Source organism: Pavona decussata, unplaced genomic scaffold (genome assembly GCF_977016875.1).
Source record: "Pavona decussata unplaced genomic scaffold, jaPavDecu1.1 SCAFFOLD_210, whole genome shotgun sequence".
Lineage (NCBI taxonomy): Eukaryota > Metazoa > Cnidaria > Anthozoa > Scleractinia > Agariciidae > Pavona > Pavona decussata.
The window spans coordinates 1,269,385-1,294,000 of NW_028145615.1; the positions used below are offsets into that span (position 1 = coordinate 1,269,385).

The 24,616-nt window shown below is 38.1% G+C and overlaps 1 protein-coding gene and 1 non-coding gene across 2 annotated transcripts in view; one reads left to right on the forward strand and one right to left on the reverse strand.

Moving 5' to 3' along the window:
- The first annotated feature begins 399 nt into the window (after positions 1-399).
- The window catches only part of LOC146460647 (uncharacterized), a 44,398-nt gene continuing 20,181 nt past the window's right edge, over positions 400-24,616 (forward strand). The window contains exons 1-16 of the mRNA XM_085088017.1: positions 400-569; positions 1,411-1,539; positions 2,384-2,539; positions 4,510-4,635; positions 7,857-8,021; positions 8,460-8,585; positions 9,838-9,957; positions 11,176-11,253; positions 11,705-11,887; positions 15,945-16,124; positions 16,278-16,616; positions 17,420-17,488; positions 17,993-18,175; positions 21,791-22,066; positions 22,814-22,990; positions 23,912-24,169. Coding sequence (XP_084944143.1) covers positions 500-569; positions 1,411-1,539; positions 2,384-2,539; positions 4,510-4,635; positions 7,857-8,021; positions 8,460-8,585; positions 9,838-9,957; positions 11,176-11,253; positions 11,705-11,887; positions 15,945-16,124; positions 16,278-16,616; positions 17,420-17,488; positions 17,993-18,175; positions 21,791-22,066; positions 22,814-22,990; positions 23,912-24,169 — 2,635 coding nt within the window. The 5' untranslated portion in view covers positions 400-499. The remainder of the gene's footprint in view (positions 570-1,410; positions 1,540-2,383; positions 2,540-4,509; positions 4,636-7,856; positions 8,022-8,459; positions 8,586-9,837; positions 9,958-11,175; positions 11,254-11,704; positions 11,888-15,944; positions 16,125-16,277; positions 16,617-17,419; positions 17,489-17,992; positions 18,176-21,790; positions 22,067-22,813; positions 22,991-23,911; positions 24,170-24,616) is intronic.
- Positions 20,709-20,781, reverse strand: Trnal-uaa (transfer RNA leucine (anticodon UAA)). The gene has a single exon. It is a non-coding gene; the product is annotated as a tRNA-Leu (tRNA).

Here is a 24,616-nt window from a genome sequence, read left to right on the forward strand (position 1 = left end):
TATTCATAGAAAACCATGATAAGGAAATACTTTACTTTATGGGTTTCCATTTCATAAAACACGGCTTTAAAATGACATCCGGTACGATTCATTTGTCACATTTTACGTAAAAAGTGATCTCATGGTCCCTGGCTTTACACTTTTGTCGTGCTGCGAGTTAATTCTAACAGTTTACCACAAACGCCCCCACTCAACACACACGCTATCATGTAGACGAAATATTCGTCTCTTTTCTATTTTGAACTTTTCTTACAATATATATCAGAATAAAAGAAAACAGAAAAGAAAGAAAGCAACTGGAGTTTGACGGTTTTTTCTTTCAATTCAGGCAACAGAGGATGCGCGCGCAAATAAGTTTTTGGTGATTTGTGAGGTCACAAACATTAATTGCGCTTTTTTCCTTGTTGTCTTAACTTAAAAAACCAAAGACCGGTAAATACTAAAACTATTTTTTTCCATAAAGAAGATCATAGCCGCTGGGTGGAAGCCCTCACCCAACATGGGTGTCTCACTTAGGAAAATTGCTTTTGCAATTATGTGCTTCATATACGCCAGGAGTTTTACAGAAGGTAAGGTTCGCAAAAGATCATTTCTTGCTTCATTTTCCAAATATATAATTTTCCTGCGGATCAGGCAGAAGACGCTGCAAGATCTCATTTTACACAAAGCTTTCTGTTTAAAAAGGGTAAAAGGCAAAGAGACCATTCAAGTGAAAATGAAACTGCCCATGCACCAGCTCATACACAAAAGAAATTCAAACAAAATCGCCTGATCATGACATTTCATACGATAAAGGCGATCTTTGTACAAACTCGGAAATCCAGCCGGTACTCATAAAACGAAGGTAAACGGTACAAACCTACAAATACCGTTATATTGTTTATTATAGAATTTGCCAATCATCAGTTTGTCAGAAATTGCGAAAATATGACCTTGCGAGACGTCTCTTTTCATTTTAAGAAATATATAAAGCCGTAGTATTAAGGCAACAATAACGTAGTTGTTCAGCATATACCGGGTAGGCTCGTGCAAAGAACAATGGCGTAGTGTATTGGTCAACTAAATGTTGAGATTACTATTTGGGAGGGCAGGAAAGCCTATGTGAATCAAAATGATTGCGTTTGATTTGTAAACCGTCAAAAGGCCTAACGGACGTAGTTTTCAGTTGTCCGCCAATTACAACATACGTTAGCAACATACTGAACCAATCAGAACTTGATGACAGTCGCGAATCAAATGCGACCACGTCACCATTACCTTTGATGTATCTCACATTGCATAAGAAAGTGGTGTCAGTTTAGCTAGCCAATCAGAGACCATAACAAAGCAAAACCAAAACAAAAGGAAACTTACTTTCATTACTCTGTAGTCTTTTAACTGATAGTTGATAAATCTGTTGTCTAATTCCAGGCACCATTCCTGGCGGCAGACTGTATTACTGTGATTCCGATAAGCAATGTCATCCAAGAGCACGATGCCTGTTCAACCTGTGTACTTGCCAGGGATACTCTTACGGTGATGGGAAATACAAATGCGAAGGTGAGAACAAAACATCTACAGTGTTAATACTACATAAATATTAGGTGCCATTTATCACCCAAATCAGTTCAAAACAAAGAGAGTAGACAGCCGAAGAACCTCTGACTCTAGAGCAACTAAACTCATTTGCTTGGGGAACTTTGCCTCCCTCTTAATGCCGTAAATTTTTATTTAAGAAAAAAAATTAAAGAAAAAAAGAAACGAACGAAACTTAATGTATTATTTGAGACGCCAAGTTTTGAGCCTGTTAAAATAAACTTCACACTTTGCCTTCTCGATAACAACATTATCGGTAGCGCAAAACGCAACCGGCGGTAAGTTTTCAATTTCAGAGCTCGCGTGCTGTTGAATAGCAGAAGGAAAAGGGATATACTGTATTTTTAGTATTTTCGAAGAATTACTTCTCCAAAATTAAATATTATTCTTTTGGGATAACTGAAGTCAAATAAGTCCAATCCGGTCTAAAAATGCAGTTGGCTTTATATTCGTCACATAATTAACTTTCAATAGAGTCAATAACTCCTTACTGAAGTTATAATTATTGCAAATAAAATAACCTGAACTTGAAGACGGCTATATGAACAATTACTATTTAACTCACAGCTTGAGGAGTTATTTTGACAATTTCTGTTTAACTCACATCTTGAGGTACTGTTTAAGCAATCACTGTTAACTAACAACTGTAGAGATTTCTTCTACTTGGTTCTTTCCATGATTTGCTAAAAAAAGAACGAAAAACATAAGACCAACATTTAATACCCTACAAACAAAAGGCTAACAACTTGCTATGACACATAACATGAAGAGGATATAATTGTAAGTTTGTTTTACCAATGTCATCCAGGATACAAACCTTGTCACCCCCTAACTCGACCAAATGACCCTGCATGCTGGTCTCAGTACTCATTGTGTATGGCAAAAGGCGCTGGCTACAGATCAACGACGATAGTGTGTAAGTGCAAAGACGGCTACATTGGAGATCCCAATAGGCTCTGTAGAGGTAAGGTTACAGTTCTAGTAACATACAGGCAGTCATTTGCCTTTTCTCGCGCTTGGCGTATCTCGTTTGAGCTCGGATTCAATATTTTTTTATTTAGATGCTGGCAGTTATAACTTTGGTTTTAGTTTTATACTTTACGTAAGCTGTTGAAAGTAATAGTAATTACAAAGGAAATTACCGTAAATGCTCGAATTAGCGCTCAGCTTCAAATAAACGCCCCGCTTCGAATTAGCGCCCCTCCTAAGGCTCAAAAGTTGTAATAAGCCCCCCCATCCCCCCCCCCCCTTTTGATGAAAAAGTCTTAAGAACGTTTGGAGTTCGCAAAAAGTAGTTTTCTATAAGGTTTTTGAATTTTAATGTTGCAGTTTGGTTTTAAATAGAAATAAAGATAGTGTCATTTTGAGGCTAACAATTGATAAACGAAATAAGCGCCCCCTTTCAAATTAGCGCCCCCCTCTCGCCCTAGAAAATTAAATAAGCGCCCCTGGTGCTAATTGGAGCATCTACGGTAATTATCCTCAATGTATGTTGTCTTTTTACATAATCAGGGCCGTAATCAGACTGTCAGGAGAGACGAGGCAAATATTAGACGCGCCGAAGGCGAGAACCTATACGGGATCGGAGAGGGGGGCTCTCGAATGCTATTTTTATCATATCTCTATGGTTATTTTTTGAAGGTGGTAGCCTTTTTTATTACTTATAGGTCAACATTATTTGTACTCGGTTGTTATACGGCTCAGCTAGTCAGCGGTGTGGTGGAGGAGTATTCACAGTTATGGCGTTACACCACTCCTTCTCCATTTTGGCCAATTTTTCCTCTCCGTCTTTTGAACAATTTGGTTTATTGTGTACCAGCAGTTAATACTGACTAAATTAATGTTGTTTCAAAGTATGAAATCGAACTGTACTTTACTACATTAAGAGTTTATTTTGAGGTTTACTTTTTCTTTCAGTTTTTGTAATTTTCTAGCCAGACCAGTAGTTCTTGTTGTAAGATATTGTCAGTAATTCTATGTCTCCTGGATCCTATCTGTGACGTATTAGTTTCTTCACATTCTTTGAGAGCCATGCAACGTATAATACAGAAGGCTGAAGTCTGCTTTGGTTACGGCTCTGTTTTGTCATTGCGGGAGCTCCATGGTTTCATCATTCATTTCCGTATGCAAGTCTACTGACTTTCTTGTTGAATATGACATTACATGAACAGGCGAGACCTCGCTTTCGAACCTCCTTGTAGATATCAATTTATCTGTTCCCGGAAATATAGTGTTTTGTGATGGAGTTGCTCTTAACGCAACGTCATGTTCCTTTCGGTAAAATAAGCGTAGTCGCAAAACAAAAAGAACTAGAGGTCAAACTCAAAAAAAAGAGAAAGCGAAAGCCACAGATTCATAACAAAGAGATGACATTTAATAAGATAAGTACAAGTAAGCGACAGTTAAACACAGGGCCCTATTGAGTCAGTACCCGCTATTAATGTACACAAGAAGCTAAATGGTCGAATAGACAGAGAAAAAAAGTGACCATCGTGGAGAAAGAGTCGTAATGACATACCACACTTTTTTAACTGACATAACGTAAGCCTATTTCTTCAGATGCATGACGACGAAAATCACAAATTTAGCAGGGCTGGGTTTGGATGTCTGTGAACTCAACATTCGAGTTCCTTCATTCCAGCCGTTACGGTATTTGTACAATTTATCTGGACCCTCGCATTTAATTTTGAACAAATTGCCCTCTGGAATCATTTGGCCTTTTCCCTAAATTCGCTCACTCTAAGAGAGTGAGAGACTTGAAACTTTCTATTGACATATTCAGGCATGTATAGCTCAGATGGATGATTGAATCCGCGAATGGGTTGAAGTAATTTTGGGTGCTGACAGAAAGCACCCTGCGGTTATAAAGCAGCGAGTATTTGAATAAACGCATGTAAAAATTGCACTGCAAAAATATGATGTCCTACATTTCAGAGGCCCCACCTGTTGGAGAAATTTCACTCTGCAAGCATAACGGTGACTGTGGCTATGGCAACTGTGTAGCTGGGTTATGTCGCTGTCCTGAAAACTCAATCGGCAACTCAGACGACAGCTGCGAATGTAAGCAATGTCATCATTTCATAAGTGGTAATAAGGACCTTATTACATGAAATTTTGGTGACACTTTAATTTAGCGATTTTGAAAAATCCTTATTTAGCAGCACTTTAATTTAGCGATTTTTTTGTAAATTTTTGAACATAAGTCACTTTATTTTCACGATTTCACGAACTAAAACTTTGGCGAATTAAGGTTAAAACTTTTACGACGACAATAGAACATTTATGTAATAAAATCAAAAATGTCAATTGCTTCATTTAAATCAAAATCATACAACGTTCTGAAACTTAATTTTGAACGAAACAAACGAAACTGCAACTGTAATGCCATATGTTGCTGTCCTCATTTATATTTAAGGTACATTGTCACACAGAGTCAATGCTCCTTCTACGAGTACCTAACCATTAACATCCTAACGACACCGATTAAGCCTGGTAGATTTCTTCAAATGGATCAACAGGTGGCAGTGGTTTGTCGCTGTTGGCAATTTCGGTGACTCTTGCTTTCTCCCATCCCTTGAGGATACATTTCCTTCTTGGAAAAAAATTAATATTAGCGAAGAATTCATATGATTCATTTCAGTCAAACTGAAATGACTGAAATGTTCACGACCTAAAATATACACGTCATAATCGACCGTCAAATAGCATATGAGTGTGAAACTGACCAGAAGGCGGAATTTTCATATTGTACTCACCTTAATTTAGCGACGATTTAATTTTAGCGACACTTAATTTTGGTACATTTTAATTAGCGATTTTTCTAAAAATCGCTAAATTCTCTAAATTACAGTGTCGCCAAAATTTCATGTAATAAGGTTTGTAAATTATGATCATCTGGGCAAATGTAGTGTTACGAGATTCGTTGAAGGGAGCGGGTTGTTTGTAGACTGAACTCAGAATTCTCGGTAACAGCAGCAAGCAGATTTATTCGCCAACACTAGAAGTAGAAGTAGAAGCTCACAGATACAGTTCTTGTCACACAGAGTTTAGCACACAGCTACTTTAAATAGGTCAGGGGGACAGAGAGGTACACAGCCCGCTGAATAGATCTCTTGACACACTGTTTACACTTCTCTGAAACTGCTAAACTCATATAACTTACTTATAAAGTCGTGAAACAAGGTTATAGAACCTTATGAAAATCTGTTTTCAGTAATATTATATCAGCGGATGCTATTTAAAGGCAATTCGGTAAACCTTGACTTGTAATTCTAAAATTTTCTGGAATGTTTCCTAGAATGTCCTAGAATGTTCAATAGAATGTCTCGTTACATTCTGGGAACAAAAGACAATAAGGAGTGTTTAAGGTTAAGGTTAAACGGCTAACTCTAACCCTTTCAACTTAACCATTATCATAAAACTAAACCACGCTGAAGAAAAACGGAGACTACTCATAATATACCTGGAGAGATCGAGGGTTTGCCAAGCACCAAACTTTGGCTCACGAGAAGTAACCGCATTGATGGAGTTATAGCAGAATAAGATATTCTTTAGGTCAAACCCTTGAAATAAAAGCCAACCGTAAGATTTTTTCATCTTTCGTTAAGGTGGCCGAACACAGTTTGCGCGCCATTCTGTTAGTGATGCTATTAAGCGCGCGCTAGGGTTGCGGTATGCAAATACTACCGATCCCTCGATTTTACACCAAATGGATCACAAAGGTAAGTTTTGCTCTTAAAATAACTCAGTTTCTCGTTTGTGAATCCTTCTTCATTTATCGCCGAACAAAGAAGGTGAGTTTGCAACGAGCTAAGCCTTTTTGTACACTTTTCATCTTTTCTGAGAAACCTAATTAAAAGCCACGCATGCGCATTTGAGCAAAAATTTGTGACTGGTTGTTTTAATGCAAATGAACTGTTTTCTTAGGAACCGCTCTTTAGAATTTCGTGAAATTTGACAAAACGGTAGTTTTCTAAAAGCGTAACTCGCCTAAAAACGAAAAACAAAATCTAACAGAGGGTTACTTCACAAAACACTAAAGTGCAAAACCAACATTTACAGGAGATCTCTCTGTTAAAATAACATAAAAGCAGCATCATTATGTCAGTATTTTGTGAGTTTTTCTGGATACAAAAAATGGAAAAAATCTAACGAGTGCATTTTCTAAAAATTTAGGAAAACCATCATTCGTGGACAGTTAATAGCTTGCTGCGTTGCTATGGCAACGGCACCTTGCTCAACAAGAAGTATCAAAATTTATTCCTTCTTAGTTAATCTTGCACCATGCTAATTTCGGGTTCGCAAAAGTACGTAGTTTTCAAATAATGTTTACTAACACCTGTATACTAGAAAACTGTGTTCGGCCATCTTAACCGGAATTACTATTCCGAATACCTCTGCCCCAAAATTGAAATAAAAAGAGGGGGTCACCAAGCTCTTTTTTTTAATATATATATATAAACGAAGCATTGAAATATGGTAATTTATGCAACTTTTGAACAAATAGACTATAATAGAACTTTGCGAAAGCAGGTATTATTTTCTGAAGAGAATAATTAACTGCTCATTTCATAGAATGTTTCAGTCACTGTGCATTAATTATTTTCAATGTGGAATCTGTTTGAAAACTATTCCTGACCAGTACTACTCAGATATTCAACAAAATAACGTGATTCATAACCTCTGAAGGTACGGCAAAATGTCTATTGGTAATATTTAGGCACAAAATTTGATATTTCGAAACCTGGGACTTCCTTAAGTTTAATAGTTGGCAAATGATATTGTGGTTAGAAATCTGGAACGAGAAAATAGGATCATTGGGTTGGTTTTGCAGATAATTCACAAAGCAGTTGTCAATCGGGCTTCAAAAATTGGTTTCTAAAGGAAGGGGCTGGGGCGAGCCTTGCGAAATATATCTTAATTTCCGCACAAAATGCAAATTAAGAATTTTGTTGTAAGATGCAAGAAAGATTGAGTAATATTCAGTAGTTAGCTAGAAATGAACATAACATTTTTATTTTGCCATTGTGCGCAGTACAATGCGTACTGCAAAAAGGGGAAAGACTTTAATTCATTGCAAAAACGTACATTTCATTTGTGAGTTTAATTTCTAATCGGGAGTTGAATTTAAAAATTACTTCAAAATTTAAATCAACCAATGAATGGAGGCTGACTTCCTTTGGAGCTATTAAGAACTTTATATAAGGTAGGTCAACTGTCAGGAGTTATTTTTACCTTTTATGACTGCACTGTAACGCTTAGTTTCCATATTTCCTTTGTAGACGGTTTTGAAGGTGCGTGTAATGGTCAAGGTCCTTGCACGAAGCCTGGAACAGTATGTTTTCACACAGAACTTTATGGAATAGGCTGGGCAAACAAAGAGCTGTGCATGTGCAAGGGGGGTTTGGTGGGAGATCCTTACAAAACAGGGTGTTTTGGACCTGCAAGTAAGTTGTTTTACTTGTCTAGATCTGATACGTGATTACAGATTTTGTTGTAGATTATAAGTAGGCGTAATTATTATGGACATATCAATTCCCGGCCAAATTCTCAAATACAATTTAAATGAAATCAACATGCTGATCTAACTGGTTCTTCAGCAAACTGTTGAATTCAGAAATATAATGTTTAATTACTGCTCTCTGAAGTTAAATAAAATAAAAGGATCTAGCATGGCAAGTCTAACTGAGGACGATCTAACTTTTGCGAAGTAAAGTTTTTCGCCTTCCCCCGTGTGGCCGAGAGGGTAAATAAAATAACGAAACGACGACAAGAATACGCGTATTTTCTTCGAGATTGAGCTAAGTTTTGTAAGTGGTGTTACCATGATCCACTGGATGCCCTTCTCGGGACCTCCATCATATCAGCGATCTTTTTATTTACAGGTCAAAACCTTTGCCACTGGTACTCAGGATCCTGTCCAAAACACAGTAGATGTAAGCAATATGGGGATATGTTTAGATGCGAGTGCGACCAAGGATACTCTAAAAACAAGTGGAACGAATGTGAAGGTATGGTGGCTTTGGTAATGATTTGGTAATTGAATTATTCTTAGCTGAGACGGAAGACGAACAGATGAAGGATAGGAGTGGGAGATGAAGAGCGGAAGGAAGTGAGGTGGAGAAAAGGGGTCGAACTAAGGCCTGATCCAGACGTCGCTCCACTCATGTGCCGAACCTAATTAATGAATTAAGTCCGGCAAAATAGCAGCCTCTGAATCAGTTGGGTACGGTAGTTTTAATCTGGTGCGGCAAACACGGTCGAGTTCGACAGGGTCTGCCGCATTATGCGACATATCTGTACCATTATGCGACTGTCAGAACAACAAATGAACTAATTTTCTTTTATGTTGACCACGTAACATACGTTAACATGTTACATTTAAATAAGTTCTTCCTTCCTTTTGCTTTTTCTTTTTTTACCTGCTATCTAGAACCTAAATTAGCCAGGGAGCTAACAAGATAACCAAATAGTTCATTGCACATCATTTTAACTATTAATTAATTAAATTCTATATATTACCTCTACAAGATTGTAAGGATCAACTATGTACGTTGAAAAAAGCACAAATAAAGATTAAAAATTAAAATTTAAAAAAAAAATTAAATTAAAGCGACACTGGAGCAGGCGCCGCTCCTGTCATGTGCCGAATCTAATGCATAAATTACTCATTGTTTACTGACGCTTGTGATTGGCTCAAAGCTCCATACCATGACAAGTCACGCATGAGGTTTTAACGGTGAAGTAAGTACAAGGGTGACTGTCGCTTGATTCTCTTGTGTCTCGTCTTTTGGCTTTCAATTTTCTAGGCGTTGTGATTTATCTCTTTTGCCTGCTGTTTTCATCCTGACTCGAAATGTAGAATTTAAAGCTAAAAATATCAGGAAAAGTCATTGAGTTTACTTTCTCTTATTGTATTGTTATTTAGCAATATCTTAAACAGATTAGCCACATGTTTGTACATAATTCCTTACTTTCCGTCTCGATGAAAACTGTTTACTTCTTTTCTGCAAGGTTTGACGGATTAGGCGCGGCAGAAAATAGGCCGTCTGAATCGGTCGTCGCTCCTATAAAGTCGCTCCAGAGTCGAACTTAAATTAATTAGGTTCGGCACATGAGTGGAACGGCGTCTGGAATCGTCCTAAAAATTAGAATAAAAAGACAAGAAAAAAAATAAAGTGAAAATCTAACAAAAAAGAAAAGAGTAAACAAACAACTTTATTTTTAAGAGATTCCTTAATTATTGCTTTATTTTTTTTACAGACATAAACGAATGCCACGATAGCTCAAAGTGTGCCCACTTATCAGAATGTAAGAATTTCCCTGGATCGTTCACTTGCAAATGCCAAGATGGTTTTATTGGCGACGGGGTCTTTTGTGAACGTAAGTAGGATAAGTAATATATTTTAGAAACAATACCTTATTTGTTTGACCATGTCTTTACGCTGCACTGAAATCATAAGGAAATTTTCATTACAGTAGCAAAGAATTTAAAAATCACTGGAATAATTCTAGGTTTCTCACGCCAGTGAAATCGCTAACATGTAAAATTGGCCACAATCTCGCCCTCAGACATCTTGATTCTATCAGACTTGAAAACTAATTGCAAAGAAGATACTCTTGAAGTCGTAGTGTCCCTATCTACATTTCATCTGTGTGTCTTCTGTTCATCTATAATAATTATCTATGATCATTGTGGTGCACAGACTGCCCTTATCGTTTAGCGCTGACTATCATGCTCACTGGTATAGTGAAGCAAAATAAAAAAAAATTAAATTAAAAAACCCCACGAAATTATTTGTGTGTTAGGCACTGTAAATTACCTTGACTTTCTGGTGAGCGTAAGTTAACTTGTAATAATGACCTGAATTATAAGGATAAAACACAAGATTCAAAATTTAACACTACTGCAACAATACTACAATTATATTCACTGCTATAATATGAAATAAGTACATTTACACACTGTGCCCCTGCCCTTAATGAAAGGTAATAAATGAACCGGAAAGCTTTGTGCACATGTTCCTGTTGTTAAATGCTTTGGTATTACAGATCGTCTCTCACATATGATTGTAGCCGTGGGTGTGTCCTCTGCTATTGGGTAGTAAAAAGTGATTTGGATGTTTTGTATTATATACTTTTTGGACGTATTTAGTGCATAACTGATTCCTCCTCGTTGCGAGGCTTGTAAGCTGGGCAAAACTAAGGGCGGCCGCAGAGCCAAGGGATGGACATATAATAAGCAGGGACCTTTTCTGAACCAATTCAAGCTTGTCAGAAAGGAAGGGAGAAATGCCCTGCCACACCTGTGCATCGTACTCTGAAATAGGTCTTATAGTGGTTAAGTACACTTCAAGGATTTGTCTACTTGCTACTCCTGCATTTCGTAATATTCGCAACGAGAACAGGCGCTTAGAAGCCTTCTGATATAGTCAATGTGATAGGTCGTTACTAATATTTGGCCGGGTGAGCGACTTCGCTCGTTGGCCAAATCTGAAATACTTCTAAACGATTGCATCACACACTTGATTGATCTCATATTAACCTAGGAAGATAGTAAAGGCTTTAAAAAATCGAGGTCGCTTTCTATCTTTCTTCTAGGTTTGCCTGATCGGCTAATAAATGTTGCTATTGGACGACCCACTGAAATGCAGTCTACAGAAGGACAGTATTATCCAGGTAAGCAGAGAAACGTAGTTGCTCACTCGGTTATAGATGGGATTCTCTGATTCAGATGTTGTTGCGTGAAGTTCCACTGGGATCAGTGCATACTACTCCTTGTGAAAGCCCGTGGCTTTGCTTGTAGGTACTTCGGTGTATTGAGATAGGGCTGGGTGGATCGAATAGAATAGAAGGTTGATGGAAGCGATACAGTTGGTCTCTGCATCGTATTAAAAAGTCCGCACTCCATGCACTTCTAGAGAATAAATGCCAAAAATGTTGGAGATAATCGTGACTTGCATTCCATCTAGGATTAGACCGATAGTAACTCCCTGAAAATTGGTGAACCTCCCTGATTTTCGGGAGTCAGTTTTCCTTTCTGTGATAGGGACGAGAGTGCTACCGAAGGATATTTCACAGTTTTTGGTATTTTCACTTCCAAAGATAATAACCAAATATCTTTATTCAGGCAAAGCAGTGGATGGAAATAGAGACGGAAATCTTCATGATGAAAGCTGCGCTCGAACAACGAAATTTAATAACCCATGGTGGCGGGTGGATTTAGGGAACAAAGTTTGGGTGGAGAAGGTGCTTATTGCCAATAGAGGCGACTGTTGCAGCGAAGAATTGTCAAACGTGGAGATCAGAATCGGTAAGACAGGGGACGATTGCACGAGCTGGTCTGTCTCGTTGAATAGGACTGGGAGATCTTGATAATTGGCCATTATATGAACAGATCTCAGTCCAGCTAGCCGAGATTCCGGTGTCGAGATGCTGGAATGTTCAGATGCCAATTTAATAATATGAAATCCTGAATAATGCACCCACAAACAAAAATAAACAGAACATAAGTCATTGAAACGAATACGGAATAGGAAAAGGGGCACCAGTAAGGCAATCAATGAGACTTCTTACTCGTGGAACCTCATCCATGCTTCGTCATATACGTGAATGTGATATTGGACTTATTTAAACCACAGAGAATCACCAGTTTAGCGAAAAAATATATACATACATAAAAATGCGTTACAACTGTTTTACTAGATTGCCGTGTGGGAATCTGATAAGTCAGGTACCTGCTTGATGTTACTTTCAAAATGCCCAACAGAGCTGGCATACTTTAATTCTTGGGGCAGATTATTCCTTAAACAGGAACCGCTATAACAAAAACTTCGTTTCAGATAATTAGTATGCGGCTTGGGCAGAGCAAGTTTGGCCTGTAGATTTCTCAAATTATATTTCGCGTGACGTTGAGTAAAAAGTCGTTGTTAGCATTCTGGGGCAAGTTTATGCACTGTTTTGTACCCCCCCCGAGAGGGGGGGGGGGGGGGGGGTACTCCGGATTTCAAGTGACGGGGATGATCGAATGGGGGCAAAAATCAAAACCCCCAAAAATCCCCAGGACTGATCAGTAATAAATATGTAGAGTATCGATTAAGTCACTCAATCAATCACAATGATATATTTAAGACATATATCAAAAAAATTGATCAACTACATTTAACAGCATTGTGTTACATTCACTATTAATATAAAACTTAGGACAGTGGCTGAATTCCTCCAAATCCCACTTCTGAGTTGACAGCCGCCGTTGCTAAAAGCATACCAGCGTTACACCAGAAATGCAGCTATAAGAATGTGTTGACACGCTTCCTTCGGAAGCGTTTTACCTGTGTAAAAGAAAATGTACTCCGTTCATGATCAGTTGATGACAATATAACAGAACCAGAATACGCATTATAAATTCACAAAAGTGTACACACAAACAAACCTGATATTATAAGTAGTCTTACATGATGTGCCTTGTTCCCAGTGCCCACGCTACGATTTATTTCATAGGTTTTGGAATTATTTCCAGTCGCGGAGGAAAAGATGTTCGTAAATTGCGTTTCTACTTAATCGTCAATTACAGGAAACGTTTTGCAATGAAGAATTGCAACAAGAAACTGAATTCAATGTATGTGCATGTATGAAATCTGAACGAGCTTCAGCCGGCCCAGAGTCGCCTGGCACATTTCAGCTTTTCCGGCCGCTTTTTTACACACATTTTACACATTACAGGCTCAGTCAAATGTGTATGTGAAATAGACACCCATTGCGAATGAATTTGAACGTCAATATCCAGAAGTTTTCCTTTCTTACATTTATGTACTGTTCGAGGGAACCTGATTAGTTTTCCAATCGGTAAGTGACTGATAGTGGATAATTTAACCTTAGCTTCATACAATGTACACTAAGTACAGTTTAAGTTTATCTATTCTTGACAAGAGACAATGACTTTTGATTTTTATTTAGAATCTAGTAAGAAAAATTATAATCGCCCTGTTAGAAAAGAAAAGCTCGTTTTATTTATTTGTGTTCTCCAAAATATTCCAATAAAAAGTTCGTGTAGGAAAAAATTTCCACAAATGTGTTCATGTTTTCCTTTCCATGCCTCAGTAATTTCACATGACTTAAAGGGGAAGTATCACGCAAATTTGCTGTCATTTCAAACCCAAAAATGTTTGTCTGTCAGCAGAAACAAAAAAATTAATGTCAAGTTTGTTATAAAATTATTACCCCAGTGCAATAAAAACTGTCGATTAGTGCCGCTGGCCAGAGACAGAGTAGGTGGGAATGGATTGAAACTTGAAAAATATTAGGCTAATGTTTTTCAAGTTCTCGCATTTTTGTTTCTAAAATGCACTAGAACAGATCACGAGTTGTTCCTTTTAAGAATTGAGTTACTTTCTTTCCTCTCGTCATTCTAGAATTATTTGGCAGCTGATTGGAGGCCTTATTTCATCATTTTTAACAAAAGATACCAAAAACCTCATGATACTTTCTCTTTAAGCCTTAGCAGAGTTTGAATCCAGCGTTTAATTCATACCTGCTTTAAAATGCATGTGTTAGTAACCTGGCAAGAAGGCTTCTTGGGGTGCAGGAGAATGGGAGCCATGCCAGTAAAAGAATATTCTTGTACCATTAATTTAGGGTTTGTGTTAAAATGTGTCCCAACCAGGCCTTTTACTTTAAGAATAGGGTCCTCCAACCCCAGCTTTTGAATTCTGACAATTGTATCGGGGATGGTTGATGGTACTATATATATAAACCACCGACAGAGATCAGTATTAAACCCATTGAATACACTATTATGGAAAACAAATTCATATTTGCTTTTATTGAAAATATTATGGGGAAGTTCATCCTCTAGGGGCAATTTGAACTTTTTCTAACCTAAGCGATTTTTAAAAGCCCGGCAAGGGGGATTCCCCTATAAAGTAGTTGGTGTGATGTTTCACGACTTTACGGACTTAATTAAATGTAGATGCAGGTGTAGAAGTGACGGGGGTGATCGTTGGAAATTTTGAAAGCAACCCCTAAAAGGTACCAGAATTCTGTTTTGTGGGCATGATCTGAACAATTTTTTACCCCTAAGAGGTACCAAATCAGTTGACTGACATTTGCTTCCTATCATATTTTTCGGCTCATTACCCTAAAAGGTAACACCATGCCTCTGACGGGAGTAATTTTAGATTTTAACACACTGAGGGGAACAAAACTACAGACTCCTTAAAGGTACGACGATCACCCCCGTCAACTTTATGTGAGAGTTCCCCCCCCTCCCCCCCCCCCCCCCCCGCTCGGAAGTAAAGGCGACTTAAGGTCCCAGAGTATTTTCAACCAAGAAAGTTGGTCATCGATGGTGATTTACAGGGATTTAGTATGACCAATTCTCCTGATCGTTCCGCCGTCTACTTTTATATCAATCTCGTCACCTGGAGCATTTAATCTCTGGTATGCCACAATTAGCAGTTGACAGTTTCCCTTTTACGTTAGATCTTTGGGTTTAATTGCTTAGAACGAAGGATGGTCGATCGTTATGTATATATTTTATAATGTAAAGTAATAAGGTGTCCCCAATTAGCGTACATTCTAGTACGCTAGATGCTACGACACATTAATACTAATTAATAATTACTTACTTACTTAACTTACTTAAATATGACACGCCCCCAAATATCTCACGTCACAATTCATTACCCGCGAGCAAGTTGCCAAGCGTACAACTAGGAGTGGCCAAAAGCTTAATGTACCTCTTTTTAAAACAGCCTCAGGTCAAAGAACATTTTATTACAGAATTGTTGGACTTTGGAACAATTTAGACCCCCTTTTAAAATCAAGCCGTTCAGTTCAAGTTTTTAAACGTACCTTAAAGAATAAGCTTTTAGACAATTTTGTAAATACTTCCTGAACTTCATTTATTTTTAGTATTTTTCTCGATTATAAAGTTTAGATAATGTTGTAATTGTTTTCTTAAACTTGATTAATTTTAATTGTGTCGTTATTAGTAACTTAAGTATTTAAATAATTGTTCCAGAAAAGCCCCATTGGAGAGGTAACAATAAATGTATGTATGTATGTATGTATGTATGTATGTATGTATGTATGTATGTATGTATGTATGTCTGTCTGTCTGTCTGTCTGTCTGTATGTCTGTCTGTCTGTCTGTCTGTATGTATGTATGTATGTATGTATGTATGAATGTATGTATGTATGTATGTATGTATGTATGTATGAATGTATGTATGTATGTATGTATGTATGTATGTCTGTCTGTCTGTCTGTCTGTATGTATGTATGTATGACTAAGTGTAACCATGTAACTGCTCCCTCGTTAGCACGGTTTGTCAAAAGACCAACAATTAACTAGGTTTCCCTTACTTCAGGAAACAAGAAAGAATCAAACAAACCTTCAAACCCTATCTGTCGTGAAGGTCTTCAAGTTCCCAAAGAACCCTGGCTTTTCAGCTGTGCTGATCCAATGCTCGGAAGATATGTGTACATCCGCTTGTTGGGCAAAGAACCCAGGGTCCTGACCATATGCGAAGTGGAGGTCTATGTAGACAGTGAGTAAAACATTTTATTGAAATGGCTTGTTCAGGTAAGGAAATTTCAGTGAAAGAAAATATGTCAATTACGTAGTGCATCTTATGCCTCCAAATGGTACTCGCGAGAATAATCGGGAGCTTCTAATATGGTGTTCTCTTTTGTCGCACTAGAGACGGCTCTACGTTCCTACTCCAAATTCCTTATCCCTGATATGAATGGCAAATTAGAGAAGCCATCATTCGTGGGTTATGACCATGATGACGTTCTAATGAAACTGGGAAAGGGCTCAACGATTAAAGTACAAAGGCAAGACATCATTGTGGACCTACCGCTCAAGAAGGAAAACCTGAAACACGGCATTCCTGTGTTTATACCAGTGATGTATGATTCCTACTTGAAAAATGCCACTGCTTCTTGTGAACGTAAAGACGATAGCGAGTTCTTGAATGGAAAATTTGTGAGCGAAATATATGCAAAGATGAAGTATGCAATTAACGTCACTGATAATGGTAAGATTTATCACTTTTATATTAATTAATGCCGCCAAGAAATTTCAGAGAGCTCTTTTATCCAGTACATAATTTCACCATAACCGTCAAGATTAATAATGTTTATACTCATCCGGTCATTTGTATACAGAAGGTTATTTTTGCGTGCTTTCTTTTCCACAAAAAAAAACCTCCTGGATTTTTCCAATAACCGATTTAGACGCTAATTCTTTTGTTATTTATACTATTGGCAATGCGACTTCAGTGAATAGCACCGCGCTGTATGCGTCATACAATAAATTGTATACACTTGAATGTTCAACATTGCTTCTTTTAAGATTGTCGCATTATCTTAAAAAAAAAAAAAGTTTAAGAATAAGATTCCACGTCACGACGCGTTTTCAATTCAATTTAAGGCAGTAAACAACTCTTATTGTGGGGCCCTTTCCATGCAACAAAAACCAGCCATTTATCCATTCTGTTATCTTCATTTCTTCGTTAGATAGTTGATTTCTGCGTAAAAAAGTAATTTAATGGTCAGGTCATTTGTAACGGGAAAAACGACTAATTATTTTTATTTCTATCTAAATATGAAATTTTACACTTACAGTAACAATGTAAAACTCCGTGTTGTCCAAAATTAAAAGTTTGACCGTTAGGTATATGTGGCAGAAAGTTTACATTAAAAAGTTGGCGTCCGACTTTTTTTGCTGGAATTTGCCTACTTGAAAAAACGGTTTCTAAACGATGCCATGAGAATGTAAACCAATAAAACATTTACATATAAATAGACAAAGGAATCAAATTTTGCAATTTTTTTTCAGTTTTAGGAAGAAGAAAATTTAAAAACAGACTCTTCCAGTGCAACAAATTAACGGATATTCGAATAAAAGGTAACAAAATGTTTTTTCAATAATCATGAGTCCCCTCTCAGTCATCTGTCCAGCAGGTCCCACTCCCACCCGTCCCATCCCCTAACATAACATAGCAGATTCAGTTTTCTTTCAAACATCGTCTTTCTTTTAAAGGGAACAAAATTATGGAACTACTAGCTTATAATTTAATTTAATTCTTGTAGCTTTTTTCAAGAACTGGAAAGCTGGACGAACTTTCAGTATTTCCCATAAGCGACCACGCCACCAATGTGAGCAACACCCTTAAGCATTATCTTCCTTCGCGATTGCTTTTGTGGCTCAATATGGTTGAACTTTTATGTCTGAGCTTAAACCTCAAAGTAAAATTTGAATAACACAATGATGATAAAGAAAATTTAGAAAATCTCCAAGGCCATGTCATATGCGAGAGTGAGAGAGTTTTAAAAAACACTGCTACCTTAAACCGCTAGGTGTTTGTTTCTTTATTAGTTTTATATTCTTAGCGTACAATTTCTGTCATAGGTGACATTTGCAAACTGCAAGTAAAATGTCAAAAACATTCATCTTGTGAGTCTAAACATGTCAGCATTTCGTTTCCACCGGGATCCTACCAGTGCGTGTGTGATGATGGTTACTACTCTTCGGGAAACCGCTCCGGGAACGTCGTTGCCCCAGGGGAGCACTGTATAGCGAAATCTCCACCGGGTAAGTCAGGAATAGTTATTCATCTTGCAATAATTACACAACATTGGAGGTCTGGGATAGGCCCTTAGAAAAGCTCAATTGAGTTCTGGAAATGATTGTTCTTTGTCTCGAAGCCACCCTAAATATCATCCTCTCCATCCCATATGACATCAGCAGATAGTGCCATCCCTTGTTTTCCTGTTCTATGTCCGTGCATGTAGAGTCAGGGTTTTCTAATAATATACAAGTGACGAAAAAAGAAAAGCTAAAACGAGGCGACCCTGTCTCTCTGCTCTTTAATCACCATGGCAGTTTAAACCTTTTGTATTAGCAACAGTAGTAGAGATTGACAAGAAACTGCTGGGTTGGATGACTTTTGTTACATTAGGTCGAAGAGTAATCCAGCTGACACTCTCACCAGAGGAATCGAACCTTAACGTCTTATAGATCATCATCATCATCATCATCATCATCATCATCATCATCATTATCATCATCATCATCATCATCATCATCATCATCATCATCATCATCATCACCATCATCATCATCATCATCATTTTATTTGCCTTCTAAAAAAAGAAATCATTCAATTTACAACACAATGTAATGGTGAGCGGACCTCAAGAAACCATCAGGCTTATAAGAGAGGCCACCTCGGCTGACATTAATAAATAGAAAATATGGTGCTATGTAAATGCGGCTTGGTCAATTCATGATTTTACAGATAAAAACTGCAACATTTTTACCTTAAAGGTGAAAAAATTAGATGAAGAAGTAATTGATATTTGAGAGAGAGTTCCAGATATTGGGGCCTTGGTAAAGGACTGTAAATTGCTTATTAAGATTTGTGCGACAAGAATGCGATCGTGGTTGGCTGTTTTGGTGCCATAATTATGCACTTGGCTAGTTGTTAAAAACAAATTTAGAAACATTGGAGGTAATAATTGATTTGATAAAAAAAAAACAACAACAACAACATAAATTTGGCTATTTAAAATGAATTAACTTTGAAAATGTCTGAGATACCCAATTTAGCAAATAGGGAAGCAGAGTAGAGGGACTACTATTTGATAGAGGGACTACTATTACATGAAGCCAAATGGCCCAAATTTCAATTTGAAGACATGGAAAAGAAGCTTAAGTCTTAATAGAAATGAAAACTTCCAAAAAGTGTAACATAAAAGAGAAACACATAGTAGGCTTAGACGAAGTTCACGCCCTTTTAGATCAAATCAAGTCAGTCAACCTCATTCTTCACCAATCACTGAAGACCTGCTCAATATTTCCAAAGATACGGACAACACTCGCTTACGTTCGCCGAAGAAGTTAAAGATAGGACCTATCACCGTTCAAGAATTAAAAAAGTCTGAGAATCAACTCTTCAGGTGGAGTAAACTACACTAAGATATCTCTGCCATTGACAAGATATTGATCCCAAACCAGAAGAAGACGGAATACTTCAAGTTCATGGACGACTTGAAGATGCTTGGTCACTGTTATCCTACCACGCGACCGTCTACTTGTCAAGTAGCTATTGGTTCACCTGCACGACAAGTGTGGACATTGTGGCTACGAAAGCTTAATTCATGAAGCCATGAAAGGGTACTGGATTGTAGGAGTCCGTAACATACCCAAAGCTCTCCCTGCAAAGTGCGTCACCAGCAAGAAATTTGGCAAGAAACCACTTGACCAGCTGATGGGGCAGATCCCGTCTTTACGAATAGCAGCAAGTTTTTCTTCCTCTTCCAACATCGCCATGGATATGTTTGGACCACTGCATATAAGGCTTAATCGGAAGACTGAAAGAAGCACAAGTGGTAATATTCGTGAACCTGTATGAAGACAAGGGTTGTTCACTTGGAACTTGTCACTGATGATGTCTTTGATGGCATTCCGTCGTTTTGCCTTATTGCGTAGCCACCCCAGTATTTGTTGGTCGGACTGTGGAACAAAATTTGTAGGTACGCAATAGCATTTGGGAAAGTCTGCCGATCACTCCAAATGACATCCTTATAGGGTATAAATAATAATAATAATAATAATAATAATAATAATAATAATAATAATAATAATAATAATAATAATAATAATAATAATAATAATAATAATAAATGCTTTGTTTAAAGTGGAAATGCGCTTAGCTACCCAAAGCTAGCCTGCAGTGCAGGCGTTTTTCATGGGCGAGCGCTGAATAATAAATTTAGTTCGCGTATTTGAAGGAGGCTGAGGGTGGGGGGGGGGGGGGGGCAGGAAATGAGAGTATTTTTCCCTCCTCTCCCCCTCCCCCTTCCTTTATTTCTCAGCCAGTCGTCCTCTCCCTTAGGGTCACTTTTGACTCGCTCCAGCCCTCTCGCGCCTCCTCACCCAAGACGACAGCAACGAAGGATTATTCAGCGCTCCCGCTCCAAAAATACGCCTGCATTGCAGGCTACCCAAAGCTAGTTTACGGGCATTCCACTCCGAAATAACGGGAAACAAATAATAATCAAATCAAACAACATGTTAAAAATCCCAACTGGCAGGAGGCAAACCAGCTGGCTATTTACAAGCGTGGCCGAGGCGAGACTTGAACCCGGGACCTCCGGATTTTAAGTCCGGCGCCCTTACCACTGGGCCACGCCGCCTCCTATCACCTTCCACTGGCTCAACCATAAGAAGTACTCAGAACAGGGTAAATAAATTCTGGAAATGCTGAATGAAGTACTTTCCTTGAAATTCGTTACCACGGCACAAGTGGTATTGCACTAGAGTTAATGTTCAAGGTGGTGATTTAGTCTTGGAACAGGATCCAAATCATAAAAGATCACAATGGTTGTCGGCGTGAGTCACTGCCACATAGCCATGACTTGGTCAGGAAAGCAAGAATCAAGACCCACGATGGTGAATACGACATACCAATCGGCAAGTTGTGTCTCATAGCAACAAATCAGGAACTAAATGCAGAATCTTTCCAAGCAAGTTCACGGAAGTAATAGGCATTGTGCTACTTACTCACATTTCAAATAAAAGAAAGATCCTCGCAGTTAGTACGCAACTTAAGCAGTTGCGAAAAGTAAGCCTGAAAAAAATTCTGGCTTGAACAGGATTCGAACCCTTCACCTCACCGATGTCGGTACAGTGCTCTACCAACTGAGCTATCAAGCCAACTGGGAGCTGGTCATATTGTGAGTTCGTAATATACCCGTGAAGGATGAATAAATAAATAGATTTACAACAACCACCGGAAAACATATGTTCTGATTCCTTGAAAGACGATCCTCTGTAACATGTGAGAAAGACAGCAAATTTTCCTATGCGTCAATTGTTTCCAAAGGAATCATGGAAACACCTTCCTTCGACCACCAACACGGCAGTTTCTTGTTCCTCCAGATCTGTAGTTGTTTCCCTATTACTTCATAGGACCAAGGTAATTCTGCTTTCTTCAAGAGTCAATCTGCAACTCACCCTATTCTTCAGTCAGACTCCTATGCCGGAGTCTGTCTTTGGCAAAGACTCCATCACTTTCACCTAACTTAGATACCACTGTCCATGGTAAGGTCGTACGAGATCCGCCCCTGCTGCATAGTTTTAAGACTGCATTAATCTGATTGTCATCAGCATGCTTTGATTGATATTTTGTTTGTTTCCATTTAGAACCAAAACTCAAATACAGCAAACAGAATCTTGCACTGAACTGTAGAACGGGTTCTTCATCAGCAGACAACTACGCAGGATGCAAACACAAGGGCTGTAAAGAAATCTCTGCTTTGGCAAAGTTTGCAGTAGACGGTCTTTATGACAAATGTTATCGCTCTGTAGCTACTTACAGACCCTGGTTAATGATCCATCTTGACGGAACACACCCCATTGTGTCAGTCCAGCTAGATACATCAAAGGAGTTTGAATTAAAAGGAACCAAGGTCTTTGTAGGTATGTATATATTTACCTAAAGCTTGTTCAAGAACGATTATTGATTCGATCAAGCCACCCTGCAAAAAACAAAGTCTTGATACACTGTCTGTTCAAAAACCAAAATCACGCTTTCTTGTCATCAGTCTGTGATAGGGTTCACTTGATTCACTTATATTATTTTTTTAACAAAGAAATGAAGAGAGCGAAATTGCTAGGCAACTGCTTGTAAAGTCAGTATTCATCGTTGATTAACAAATAAACTATTACCTCATGACGTTTAAATTTTAAATCTTATGATTGCTTGGTATTGGTTGTTGCTTTCAAAACGTCATGATATTTCTAGATAGACGTTGGAAATCTTGAAGAAGAGATATTAAAGTGGAGAAATTATTGACATGATGCTCAAATTTCCCTATTATCCCCGCACTTTTTTGTAAAACTGCTTTGCTGTGACTAGAATAATTCGCTTATAGAATAATTCTGATATTTTAATTGAAATAATAACATTATAACCCTCACCCTACGTTTTTCAACTACTTAAAAGCTATATATCATTTAGCGTCAGAGCAAGCCGATGTACCTTACAGTTGTAAGTAAGAAATAACTGTAACAAGTTTTTAAAAACCCTCTTAAGCGTTTTAAATGGAATCACCTTGGGTAACTGGATTGGCCTTGTAAGAGACACATTGCCCTCTTGACTGTTTTCCTGTCATTTGAGACTTTGTAACTAAAACAAATAAGTTTCATTGTTGTTATTCCATCAAGGATACAGTGGAAAGCGTTTAAGTGCAGACAACTTGTGTGCAGCGAAAGACATTCCAAAAGGCACCGTGTGGAATATGGGATGTATCAAGGTTCCGCTTTTCGGGAATATTGTAAAAATCCAAAGTTCATCTTCTATCTTAGCTCTCTGTGAGGTTGAAGTGTACGCCGAGCCATATGGTAAGAAGACTAGAGTAACAGGAATTCACAGTGAACCCCCACATTCTTTAGCCATAAAATAATATTAATTATGTTATTGGGAAGTTGATTTGCTAACCCAATATTTAAAAAAACTGGATCGTTTGATAGTGCATTTCCAGCGCTTTCATTCATCAATATATAGCAATTTCAGCCTCTCGTATCCAACGCGCGCTCGTGGGGGGTAGTTGTTAATAAAACACATGATTTGCTCGATTTCTATTCTATGCAGAAAAATATATGAGACAGTACTCAAATTATTGGCCAAGCCTGTAAAAATTAAGTTGTGCATTTCATGATGACGGGTAATAATATTACATCATAAGTTCCTTCAGAACGACTTAATGTTTGGCCCTCGCTCAGTTAGCAACATTTGCGGCTCCGTTTACCCCACTTTTTTCTGCGATAGATGAATCTTTTAAGAACCAATATCAAAATGTAAGCCTCTTGCCATTGATTCTCACCTGATATATTTTGTATGGCTCTAGACGATTTTATGGATTTATCGAGACCTTGTATGTTTGTTGATCATTTTGGTCATTTGCGAGATTAGAATCGTGTTTACGGCAAACGGGAAACACAACATTCGCGTTGCAGACTACTTTTCTTGAAAAAAGAAATACATAGATGAGAATAGTCCAAAATAGTTCTGGCCTTTGATGCCAACCTCTCAAACAGCAAATGTAGCTAGGATGAACATGGTCCTGCATGTGGTCATTTTTGGAGTTTGAAACATAATTCTTAATCTCTCTATCAATTAACTAACTGACACCAGAGCAGGCTCATTTTATTCCATTCGTTTTCAAGAGAGGCACATTTGTGAGTCGGTAAGGAAAACAGGAGTTAAAGCCGATTTTTCTCGCCCCTTCCCCATGGACCTCACTGCATGTTAATTTTCGACAGGAAATATTGCTATGAGGCATGCTGCAATTGGCTCAACGAATTCTGAAGAAAACGGAAACCCACTTGCAACCGCCGCCACGGATGGAAAATACCTCATTGGTAATCCACCGTGCTTTTATTCCAAATACAAGAACAAGGCGTCTTGGGAAGTGGATTTGGGACCGAACAATCGTGTTGCCTTGGTGTTCATTTATCTCCAAAAAGAACTTGCTGATGTACATAAATGGAACGGAATCAAAGATATTGACATCTTTGTTGGTTAGTGAAGGAAAACGCGGCATGTTTGCTTGTCTGTTTGTTTGTTCCTTGAGTTGGCCGTTTTTACTAAAACAAAAATTTTCTTTTATTGTGGAGGTGGTGTGGGTAGGAGGGGTAGACTTCTAATGTTACAGTAGTCCCTTGTTTAAATTCTAGGCCAAGCCTTGTAAGAACCCAAATGGTAAACCCACTGATTCCAAAAATCAGAAGCCTTTTAGAGTCTGCGGGGGAACTGTAACCACCTTACCCTGAAATTACGGTCAAACATGCTTGTAGTCTCATAGCCTGCATAGCTGGCGTTTCTGTTGGGATTTTGAGGGGTTTTCACTTTTTGACTGCGCGGATATTGGGACCAGAGTGAAAAAATGGAGGAGGTCAAACAGCTTGCTATACAGGCCAGCAAGCTTTCATGAGATAGGAAGACCAGGATTGTTTGTGAAGATGTAG